The sequence below is a fragment of the Spermophilus citellus genome, assembly GCF_964194105.1.
Source record: "Spermophilus citellus genome assembly, chromosome: 7".
Taxonomy (NCBI): domain Eukaryota; kingdom Metazoa; phylum Chordata; class Mammalia; order Rodentia; family Sciuridae; genus Spermophilus; species Spermophilus citellus.
The window spans coordinates 78,757,785-78,769,812 of NC_138188.1; the positions used below are offsets into that span (position 1 = coordinate 78,757,785).

Consider the following 12,028-nt stretch of genomic DNA (forward strand, 5'->3'; position numbering starts at 1 on the left):
CAGCATAAGAAAGCCAGTGCTTTCTTGGTTTGGGGAAAAAAGAGGGGAATGGCGACATGAGTTAAAAAGTGCATTTGAGAGAAAACAACGTCTACAAAATGCAGGGAAATGGTGTGTGTGTGTGTGTGTGTGTGTGTGTGTGTGTGTGTTTAGAGAATGATCCTGTGAAGAATCCCCCAAATCTGAAAACACAGTTTTTGGTTTTCCTGAAGATTTTCCATTTCCAAGATGAAATGTGGAATCTGCCTTCTCTTCGTGATGTCTTTATTTCCTTACAATCGGGTACAGAAAAAACAATTGTCAGCACAGAATTGCTGACTATTGAGGGGCTCTGGGGATCCAGCAGGCCCCCCAGGAGAGTGTCCAGGAGTTGGGTCCGGTGGTGGGGTGGGGAGAAGTTCCTTTCTTCCTAGAACAGACGTCTGCAGGCTTTGCTCCTAGGGCCTGGAGAGCGCTGAGGACGCACCTGGGGACTTGAACTTGGAGAGGGAGGTAGAGGTTGCAGTGGTGAGGTGGGGAAGGGCCTCAGAAGGTGGAAATCCACGTCGTAGGCGGGATTAGAAGAGCGCCTCACTGGACTAGGGGTGGGGGCCCAAGCACGGAGATATGGGATGGGCCCCTGCGGGCCGGCTGGAGGGTCCATCCATTGCTCCTCGAAGGCCTCTATTTTTCTGACGATCTCTGGCATAAATTCGCAGAAGAATCCCTGCTCGACGACCATGTTCTCACCGAGGGGTCTCAGGAAGGCGCCCAGTTCCGGGTCTTCAGGACAGTCTCCCTGGCCTCCTGGGCGTTGGTCGGTGGCTCCCACGAGGCCCTCAGGGATCAGAATGAGGTTGTGTCCTTGGAGACTCACTTGCAGGACAGAGCTTGGCGCAGGCTGTAGCACCAGGTCGCCGTCGTCCATGGGTACCTGTAAGGAGCAGCCCGCGGCCACAACCACCACGGAGGTGAGCGCGGTGGCGTTGGCTGCTGCTGCAGAGTTTTGCAAGGTGGGTTCCGCCGGGGCCTCTGCAGGGTCTGCAGGGTCGTCTAGTCGGCGGCGTTTGGCAGGGCCAGGTCCTCCAGGCTGTGGTCCCCCGCAGGGCGCAGGGCAGGCGCTGGGGCTGCGTGGACGAATGCCCACCATGTCGACAGCGCTGTGGTGGATGCTCCCGTTTCGGGGCAAAGTGAGTGCGGGGCGCAGGCGGCGCGGTCCTGCGCGTGCTGACAGTCAGGTCCAGAGGACAGGTGAGGTGCGCTAAGCTTTCGAGTGGGCGGCAGTCCTAGCTTCTTTGGATCTGCGCCCACTGCTGTGCTTGGCGTCCCACTTTGGAACCTTGCAACTATGCACTGACCCGGATGCGCCCTGGAGGGCCAATTATATTGCCCGCGCAACCCAAGTTCCAGTGTCACGCTAAGCTCCGCCCCTACGGAGCTCCGCCCCTAGATGGGAGGAGTCGGCTGGCTAACAGCTTTGGCTGTGGTGTGTCTCTGTGGGGAAATACCTAGTGGGCAGAATCACTGGTGTTTCTTGCGTGGAGGGATAAAAACAGGCGTAGAATTTCAAGATGGCTAACGTTAGAATTCATGTCTTCCAGGATTCTGGGGAAAACACTCAAAAAGTCCCCTGCACCTAGTAATCCCCAACCGCCAACCCACCCAAAGGCTACTTAAAGTGCCCCCCCACTTTGTCCTTTCTGCTGCTGGGGATTGAACTCAGGGACTTACAAATGCTAAGCAAGATTCCAGTTCTGAGTATTTTATTATTATTATTATTTTGAGGGGATGGGGAGGTACTTAGAACTCGGGGGCACTGCATCACTGAGCCACATCCCCAGCTCTTTATGTATTTTATTTAGAGTTAGGATCTTGGTAGGTTGTTTAGAGCCTAACTGTTGCTGAGATTGACTTTGAACTCCTGATCCTCTTTCCTCAGCCTGCTGAGTTGCTGGGATTGCAGGCTTGCACCACCATGCCCGGCCTGAAATTCTTTTTAATGTTTGACAATCGTTTTATCTTAAGAATAAATGAAAAATGTAGATTTTTCTTTTAGGAAAAGTGCATTTTAAATACTAAAATGAAAAGCTTTATGGCAGTTTGTTCCTGAAGGTTAAGGCCTGTAATAAAATTGTTAATTGCATTATTAAAATTAAAGCAATACAATTAACTTTTTTTTCTTTTTTATTGAGCACTTACTTATATGTCCACCATTTTACTGTTTTAAAAAATGATTTTTCTAGGCGTAGTGGTGCATGTCTGTAATCCGGGCGATTTGGCCGGTTGAAACCAGAGGATCCCAAGTTGAAAGCCCGCCTCAACAATTTAAAGAGATCTTAAGCAATTTAGAGAGACCCTGTCTCAAGAAAAAAAAAAAAAAAAAAAAAAAAAACGGGCTGGGGATTTGGCTCAGTGGTTAAATTGTTATCCCTGGGTTCAATCCTTGGTACTTCCTCACCCTGGTCTTGCCAGATATGATCTTTTTTTTTCCCCTTACAACAGCTGAGGCTCTAAGTGGTAAAGCAAAATTTCCCATAATTAAACACTTCATTTATGTTTGTTGTAGAATCAAATGCAATCGTGACTTTAAATCAATTATACTTAATTTAGGTATTTATTGTGTACACCTAACGAACACTGATTTGGTACTGTGTGTGCCTTTCATATTAACATGTGTGTCTACCCTGTTTTATTTCCAATGTTTCTATTTCTTGGTTTACATTCGCGGGAGCCCAATGTGTTTCAATTTCACTACATTCTTGCAAACATTTATCTCTCATATGCCTGCCTGTCTGCTGGCCTGCCTGCTTTTCTTCCATTCATCAGTGCATATAAAATGTACAGAATGGCAACTTTCACTGTGGCTCATTGATTACTACACAAAACCATAAATGGATCAATTTCATTCCCCAGTGCTTCCCTCACTATTCCTTCTTTTCTCCCCTGATCCCTTCCCTCTACTCTCCCATCTCCCTTCTAATTTCATGGGGTCCTTTTTTTCCCTCCTAGTTTCCGCACATGGGAGAAAACACATGGTACTTTTCTCTCTGATTTTGACTTATTCACTCAAAATTTATGGTCTCCAGTTTCATCTATTCTTCTGCAAGTGACATTTTTGTTCTTCTTTATGTCTGAATAAAACTGCATTTTGTGTGTGTGCATATGTGTGTGTGTGTGTGTGTGTGTGTGTGTGTGTATATATATATATATATATATATATATATATATATATATATATATATATATATAAAATATTCTTTATCCATTTATCTGTTGACAGACACCTTGGTTGATCCCATTACTTGGCTAATGTGAATTGTGCTGCAATAAAGATGGTATGCATGCTATCTGTAAAATGTGCTGTCTTTATTTTTTATTTTTTGACAAATACCCAAATGTGGTATAGCTGGATCATATGGAAGATTTATTTTTAGCCTTTTGAAGAACCCCCATACTGATTTCCATAGTGGCTGTACTAATTTATATTCCCACCAACAGTGTGTAAGAGTTTCTTACCCCATCATCCCATCCTCACCAGCATTTATTGTTTGTATTCTTGATGGCTGCACTTCTAACTGAAGTCAGATGGAATCTCAGTATAGGTTATTTGTTTGTTTGTTTGTTTTTGTACTGGGGAATGAACCCAGGGGCCTTTAACCACTGAGCCACATCCCGAGGTCCTTATTTGTATTCTATTTAGAGACAGGGTCTCACTGAGTTGCTAAAGGCCTCACTAAGTTGCTGGGGCTGGATTTGAACTCACAATCTTTCTGCCTCAGCCTCCCTAGCAGTTGGGATTGCAGGCGTACACCACTGCTCAGTATAGTTTTGATATGCATTTCCCTTTATTTATTTATTTTTATTGGTGCAGATTATCCAACCCAGGGCCTTGCTGGTGCTAAGCAAGTGCTGTGCTGCTGAGCCACATCCCCTACCCTGTTGTGCATTTCCCTGGTGGCTAAAAATGTTGAACATTTTTTTATATAATTGTTGACCCTTCATACTTCTTTTGAGAAGTGTCTGTACACTTCATGTACCCATTTATCGACTGGGTTACTTGCCTTGCAAGCATTTCTTATTGCTGGATTCTTAAATCTTTTCCTACCCGATATAGTAAAGTGCTACCCTGTGTTTTTATTTTGCATTTCTGATTACCTGTGTGGCCACATCATTTTTTTTCATATAATTATTGGCAATTATTTTCTTATATTTTCTATAAAATATTCCTCTCTTCTATTTTTTTTTTTACTTTAATAAATTGGGTCTCAGAATACTACACACCATTTACTTCTCAGATGTCTAATGAAGTGTCTATGGCTCTCCTATAGTCTTTTATGACCTGATTATCTGATTCCCTATTATTCTTACAGTTCTACTTCTGGTATACTTTGTGGTTATTTGAATATTCTCATAGACTATTTCTGACAGGTGACCTCTAAGTCCTCTTTCTTTTCAACACTTTTTTCCTGCCTCCTGTAAGACTTATATGCTTATATGCTTGTACTGTGGATCATTCTTTTCTCCAAGCTTCTGAGAGTTGCTTTTAAGAATGTGAGTACTGTCTTAACAAAGTCCTTGCCAGGGTGTTAAAACTCTCTTGTATTACAGGAGAATTCTTCTAAATTTCCAAACTCTCTCTTTAACAGGCTGATATCCAGCAGCTTCAGTTTTATACTTGATTCCTACTGGTTTATGTTGGGTGAATCCTGCAGAACAGACACATACACCTGCACACACACACACACATGCATGCACACACTCGCGCAGGCACACACACACACACACACACACACACACACACACACACACAATTATGTGCCTTTCTTCCCTCCCCTTCATTGTTTACAGGCCCATATTTCTGGGCTTAACTTTAATTACTGGCCTTGTGGTGGAGAGGAGTTAAGGGAAGGTTTTGAGGTCAATTCATGTTGCCTTGCCAGGGAGCTGCTTCTGTCAACTTAATGCAAGGCACTGTCAACCATTAACAGAGAAGACCAGGCCAGTTCTCCAGGCTTGGGGTCTGGGAATTCAAGATATTCAAATCTGTCCACCTGGTTGTCTTTACCCCATGTGTCAGAGCCCAATCAGAGGTGTGACCTCACCAGCACAGACTTGCCTAATTTGAGAATTCAACCTATCTGTTCAGTAAACTCTGGGTCAGGTGCTTAGGTTCCTACCCCTAGCTCCAAGAGATGTAAGACTAATTGTATGAGTTGAAGAGACTGCCTGGATCTCATATTTAGATTTCATTGGTAATTAACCATCCTTCTCATTCCCAAATGCATTGATTATTTTAGAAATGGTCATTCAATTCCACACTACTGTTTTTTTGTTTTTTTGTTTGTTTGTTATTTTTGTGTTTTGTATTGGTACCAGGGATTGAACCCAGGGAACCTCAACCACTGATCCACACTCCCTGTTCTTTTTTGTAGTTTAGAGACAGGGTCTCACTGAGTTGCTTAGGGCCTCACTAAGTTGCTGAGGATGGCTTTGAACTTGTGACCCTCCTGCCTCAACCTTCAGATGTTGTGATGGTCTTCTGGGAATACGGGAGCCACCACACCAATCCCGCCCACTACTCTTTCTTAGTGCAGCTCTCCACTGTCATTCCAACCCTGGGGCTCTTGCCCCTCATTTCTTGAATGCTTTTTACTCTATTCCATATTGATTCTGTCACAATTCCTAATGATTTAAAAATATGTTTGGATGATTCTTCCAAAACACTGGTATGACTGGATCTTTCATGATTCTGAAGCAATCCAAACTCCTGTATCTCCCATTTCCCTGATTTCTAGGGATGTTGAACATTTTGAACATTTTTTTTTCATGTTTGTTAGTCGTTTGTATTTCTTCTTTTCAGAAGTGTGTTTAGTTCTTTTGCCCACTTATTGATTGGTTCTTTTGTGATTTGGGGGGGGGATTAAGATTTTTGAGTTCTTAATATATTCTAAGTATGAATTCCCTGTCAGTAGAGTAGTGGTAAAGATTTCCTCATTCTGTAAGCCCTTTATTCATGCTCTTAATTTTTTCCTTTGGGACATCAGTGCAATGGAAGAAGGGAATTGAGGGAGAAGGAGGAGGAGTGGGCAAAGTGTGGAGCTGTGGAGTGAAATTGATCATATTATGCTATGTACATATGTGAATATGTCATAGTGCATTCTGTCATTATGTATTATCTATAAAGCAACTGATTAAAAAGCTAAAAATAAATAGAAGGAAGACTAGTAGAGAGGAAGAGGAACAGGGGAGAGTGGAGAGAAGGGAAAGTGGAAGTAATGGTTATTAAAATGGAACCAATTATATTCTATGCATATATGAGTGTCAAAAATGTACCCCACTATTATGTATAACTATAATGCAATAATAAAAACATTTAAAAATCAAGGAACACAAAGTGTAAAATAAGACAATTTAAAAATATACTACAATGAGTAGAAAAGTCACATCTAAAAGGAATAACAACTTGATTCGCAGACTTTTTATCTTGCAATCACAAAAATGGCAATAGGCGAATATTGTTCAAACAGTTATATATCATTTTATATTTAAGAATGAATATGTAATAACGGCGTTTTTTCTTTTTAAAATTTATTTTGCCTTACAATTCTTAATACACAACTATACAATAATTTATCATATCTCTGATTATATATAAGCTGTGTTGACACCAAATTGAAATGTTCATACATGAGTAATAATGGCCTTTTCAGGCATACAATACTAAGAGAGTTTATCATGCAAAACCATGTTCAAATTTATAGAACCAAGATAGTTTACCACACATAGGACATGGTGGAAATAACTATGAAAGGATATTCTTCAGCCAGATGAAAATTGAGGCTAGACTGAATGAGTAGAATGTTAAGAATAAAAAGGTAGGAAAGAATTGGTAATGTGGATTTGGAGTTGTAGCTCAGCAGTAGAACCCTTGCCTAGTCCATGGAGGCACTGGGTTCAATCCTCAGCATCACATTAAAAAATAGATAAATGAATAAACTAAAGGTATTTTCAGGTACAACTAAAAATTAAAAATAATAATTAGTAAGGTGCGGTGGTCAATCTGAATAGTTACTGATGTTTTGAAATGAAATGACCCTTTGGCTTCAGTTTTGTAATATTTTACTTTATAGAAATGAAGCAAACATGGTAATAAATTAACATTTCAAATGTTACAAGTTTTATTTACATTAGAAAAAAATCAGGGTACAATTTAAATGGTAGAAAACACTGTGGAATAGCAGTAAAGCAAACATTTCCATCAGTCTATTGGTTTAAATCACCAGATGAACTTATTTAAAAAATATATTCCAATGCATGCTGACAACATCTGATAAAATTCCACATAAATCTCATTTACATTAAGAAGTAAGATTGGAAGAGAATTTCTTCAACAGGTTAAGAGACTGCTGAGAACAAACACCATACAATCAGATGTGGCAACCATCATAGTATTTGGCAGTTCACTGGGGCAGCAGCTGGAAAAATCAAGAACTAGACATGCTATGGCTGAATGTCTTCATAAATCCATGGGAAAACACAGAAGGAAACTCACAGCATAAGAAAGCCAGTGCTTTCTTGGTTTGGGGAAAAAAGAGGGGAATGGCGACATGAGTTAAAAAGTGCATTTGAGAGAAAACAACGTCTACAAAATGCAGGGAAATGGTGTGTGTGTGTGTGTGTGTGTGTGTGTGTGTGTGTGTTTAGAGAATGATCCTGTGAAGAATCCCCCAAATCTGAAAACACAGTTTTTGGTTTTCCTGAAGATTTTCCATTTCCAAGATGAAATGTGGAATCTGCCTTCTCTTCCTGATGTCTTTATTTCCTTACAATCGGGTACAGAAAAAACAATTGTCAGCACAGAATTGCTGACTATTGAGGGGCTCTGGGGATCCAGCAGGCCCCCCAGGAGAGTGTCCAGGAGTTGGGTCCGGTGGTGGGGTGGGGAGAAGTTCCTTTCTTCCTAGAACAGACGTCTGCAGGCTTTGCTCCTAGGGCCTGGAGAGCGCTGAGGACGCACCTGGGGACTTGAACTTGGAGAGGGAGGTAGAGGTTGCAGTGGTGAGGTGGGGAAGGGCCTCAGAAGGTGGAAATCCACGTCGTAGGCGGGATTAGAAGAGCGCCTCACTGGACTAGGGGTGGGGGCCCAAGCACGGAGATATGGGATGGGCCCCTGCGGGCCGGCTGGAGGGTCCATCCATTGCTCCTCGAAGGCCTCTATTTTTCTGACGATCTCTGGCATAAATTCGCAGAAGAATCCCTGCTCGACGACCATGTTCTCACCGAGGGGTCTCAGGAAGGCGCCCAGTTCCGGGTCTTCAGGACAGTCTCCCTGGCCTCCTGGGCGTTGGTCGGTGGCTCCCACGAGGCCCTCAGGGATCAGAATGAGGTTGTGTCCTTGGAGACTCACTTGCAGGACAGAGCTTGGCGCAGGCTGTAGCACCAGGTCGCCGTCGTCCATGGGTACCTGTAAGGAGCAGCCCGCGGCCACAACCACCACGGAGGTGAGCGCGGTGGCGTTGGCTGCTGCTGCAGAGTTTTGCAAGGTGGGTTCCGCCGGGGCCTCTGCAGGGTCTGCAGGGTCGTCTAGTCGGCGGCGTTTGGCAGGGCCAGGTCCTCCAGGCTGTGGTCCCCCGCAGGGCGCAGGGCAGGCGCTGGGGCTGCGTGGACGAATGCCCACCATGTCGACAGCGCTGTGGTGGATGCTCCCGTTTCGGGGCAAAGTGAGTGCGGGGCGCAGGCGGCGCGGTCCTGCGCGTGCTGACAGTCAGGTCCAGAGGACAGGGGAGGTGCGCTAAGCTTTCGAGTGGGCGGCAGTCCTAGCTTCTTTGGATCTGCGCCCACTGCTGTGCTTGGCGTCCCACTTTGGAACCTTGCAACTATGCACTGACCCGGATGCGCCCTGGAGGGCCAATTATATTGCCCGCGCAACCCAAGTTCCAGTGTCACGCTAAGCTCCGCCCCTACGGAGCTCCGCCCCTAGATGGGAGGAGTCGGCTGGCTAACAGCTTTGGCTGTGGTGTGTCTCTGTGGGGAAATACCTAGTGGGCAGAATCACTGGTGTTTCTTGCGTGGAGGGATAAAAACAGGCGTAGAATTTCAAGATGGCTAACGTTAGAATTCATGTCTTCCAGGATTCTGGGGAAAACACTCAAAAAGTCCCCTGCACCTAGTAATCCCCAACCGCCAACCCACCCAAAGGCTACTTAAAGTGCCCCCCCACTTTGTCCTTTCTGCTGCTGGGGATTGAACTCAGGGACTTACAAATGCTAAGCAAGATTCCAGTTCTGAGTATTTTATTATTATTATTATTTTGAGGGGATGGGGAGGTACTTAGAACTCGGGGGCACTGCATCACTGAGCCACATCCCCAGCTCTTTATGTATTTTATTTAGAGTTAGGATCTTGGTAGGTTGTTTAGAGCCTAACTGTTGCTGAGATTGACTTTGAACTCCTGATCCTCTTTCCTCAGCCTGCTGAGTTGCTGGGATTGCAGGCTTGCACCACCATGCCCGGCCTGAAATTCTTTTTAATGTTTGACAATCGTTTTATCTTAAGAATAAATGAAAAATGTAGATTTTTCTTTTAGGAAAAGTGCATTTTAAATACTAAAATGAAAAGCTTTATGGCAGTTTGTTCCTGAAGGTTAAGGCCTGTAATAAAATTGTTAATTGCATTATTAAAATTAAAGCAATACAATTAACTTTTTTTTCTTTTTTATTGAGCACTTACTTATATGTCCACCATTTTACTGTTTTAAAAAATGATTTTTCTAGGCGTAGTGGTGCATGTCTGTAATCCGGGCGATTTGGCCAGTTGAAACCAGAGGATCCCAAGTTGAAAGCCCGCCTCAACAATTTAAAGAGATCTTAAGCAATTTAGAGAGACCCTGTCTCAAGAAAAAAAAAAAAACGGGCTGGGGATTTGGCTCAGTGGTTAAATTGTTATCCCTGGGTTCAATCCTTGGTACTTCCTCACCCTGGTCTTGCCAGATATGATCTTTTTTTTCCCCTTACAACAGCTGAGGCTCTAAGTGGTAAAGCAAAATTTCCCATAATTAAACACTTCATTTATGTTTGTTGTAGAATCAAATGCAATCGTGACTTTAAATCAATTATACTTAATTTAGGTATTTATTGTGTACACCTAACGAACACTGATTTGGTACTGTGTGTGCCTTTCATATTAACATGTGTGTCTACCCTGTTTTATTTCCAATGTTTCTATTTCTTGGTTTACATTCGCGGGAGCCCAATGTGTTTCAATTTCACTACATTCTTGCAAACATTTATCTCTCATATGCCTGCCTGTCTGCTGGCCTGCCTGCTTTTCTTCCATTCATCAGTGCCTATAAAATGTACAGAATGGCAACTTTCACTGTGGCTCATTGGTTACTACACAAAACCATAAATGGATCAATTTCATTCCCCAGTGCTTCCCTCACTATTCCTTCTTTTCTCCCCTGATCCCTTCCCTCTACTCTCCCATCTCCCTTCTAATTTCATGGGGTCCTTTTTTTCCCTCCTAGTTTCCACACATGGGAGAAAACACATGGTACTTTTCTCTCTGATTTTGACTTATTCACTCAAAAAAATTATGGTCTCCAGTTTCATCTATTCTTCTGCAAGTGACATTTTTGTTCTTCTTTATGTCTGAATAAAACTGCATTTTGTGTGTGTGCATATGTGTGTGTGTGTGTGTGTGTGTGTGTGTATATATATATATATATATATATATATATATATATATATATATAATATTCTTTATCCATTTATCTTTTGACAGACACCTTGGTTGATCCCATTACTTGGCTAATGTGAATTGTGCTGCAATAAAGATGGTATGCATGCTATCTGTAAAATGTGCTGTCTTTATTTTTTATTTTTTGACAAATACCCAAATGTGGTATAGCTGGATCATATGGAAGATTTATTTTTAGCCTTTTGAAGAACCCCCATACTGATTTCCATAGTGGCTGTACTAATTTATATTCCCACCAACAGTGTGTAAGAGTTTCTTACCCCATCATCCCATCCTCACCAGCATTTATTGTTTGTATTCTTGATGGCTGCACTTCTAACTAAAGTCAGATGGAATCTCAGTATAGGTTATTTGTTTGTTTGTTTGTTTTTGTACTGGGGAATGAACCCAGGGGCCTTTAACCACTGAGAAACATCCCCAGGTCCTTATTTGTATTCTATTTAGAGACAGGGTCTCACTGAGTTGCTAAAGGCCTCACTAAGTTGCTGGGGCTGGATTTGAACTCACAATCTTTCTGCCTCAGCCTCCCTAGCAGTTGGGATTGCAGGCGTACACCACTGCTCAGTATAGTTTTGATATGCATTTCCCTTTATTTATTTATTTTTATTGGTGCAGATTATCCAACCCAGGGCCTTGCTGGTGCTAAGCAAGTGCTGTGCTGCTGAGCCACATCCCCTACCCTGTTGTGCATTTCCCTGGTGGCTAAAAATGTTGAACATTTTTTTATATAATTGTTGACCCTTCATACTTCTTTTGAGAAGTGTCTGTACACTTCATGTACCCATTTATCGACTGGGTTACTTGCCTTGCAAGCATTTCTTATTGCTGGATTCTTAAATCTTTTCCTACCCGATATAGTAAAGTGCTACCCTGTGTTTTTATTTTGCATTTCTGATTACCTGTGTGGCCACATCATTTTTTTTCATATAATTATTGGCAATTATTTTCTTATATTTTCTATAAAATATTCCTCTCTTCTATTTTTTTTTTACTTTAATAAATTGGGTCTCAGAATACTACACACCATTTACTTCTCAGATGTCTAATGAAGTGTCTATGGCTCTCCTATAGTCTTTTATGACCTGATTATCTGATTCCCTATTATTCTTACAGTTCTACTTCTGGTATACTTTGTGGTTATTTGAATATTCTCATAGACTATTTCTGACAGGTGACCTCTAAGTCCTCTTTCTTTTCAACACTTTTGTCCTGCCTCCTGTAACACTTATATGCTTATATGCTTGTACTGTGGATCATTCTTTTCTCCAAGCTTCTGAGAGTTGCTTTTAAG

The 12,028-nt window shown here is 42.4% G+C and overlaps 2 protein-coding genes across 2 annotated transcripts; both read right to left on the reverse strand.

Moving 5' to 3' along the window:
* Positions 1-409: 409 nt before the first annotated feature.
* Positions 410-1,129, reverse strand: LOC308653329 (proline-rich protein 23C-like; the record flags this gene model as incomplete). Its single annotated transcript, XM_081301929.1, has 1 exon — positions 410-1,129. One exon carries the CDS (start codon positions 1,127-1,129, stop codon positions 410-412), a length of 720 nt encoding a protein of 239 aa, XP_081158055.1.
* A 6,810-nt stretch (positions 1,130-7,939) lies between these two features.
* LOC308653330 (proline-rich protein 23C-like) lies at positions 7,940-8,659 on the reverse strand (the record flags this gene model as incomplete). The annotated part of the gene is made up of 1 exon (XM_081301930.1): positions 7,940-8,659. One exon carries the CDS (start codon positions 8,657-8,659, stop codon positions 7,940-7,942), a length of 720 nt encoding a protein of 239 aa, XP_081158056.1.
* Between the last annotated feature and the right edge of the window lie 3,369 nt (positions 8,660-12,028).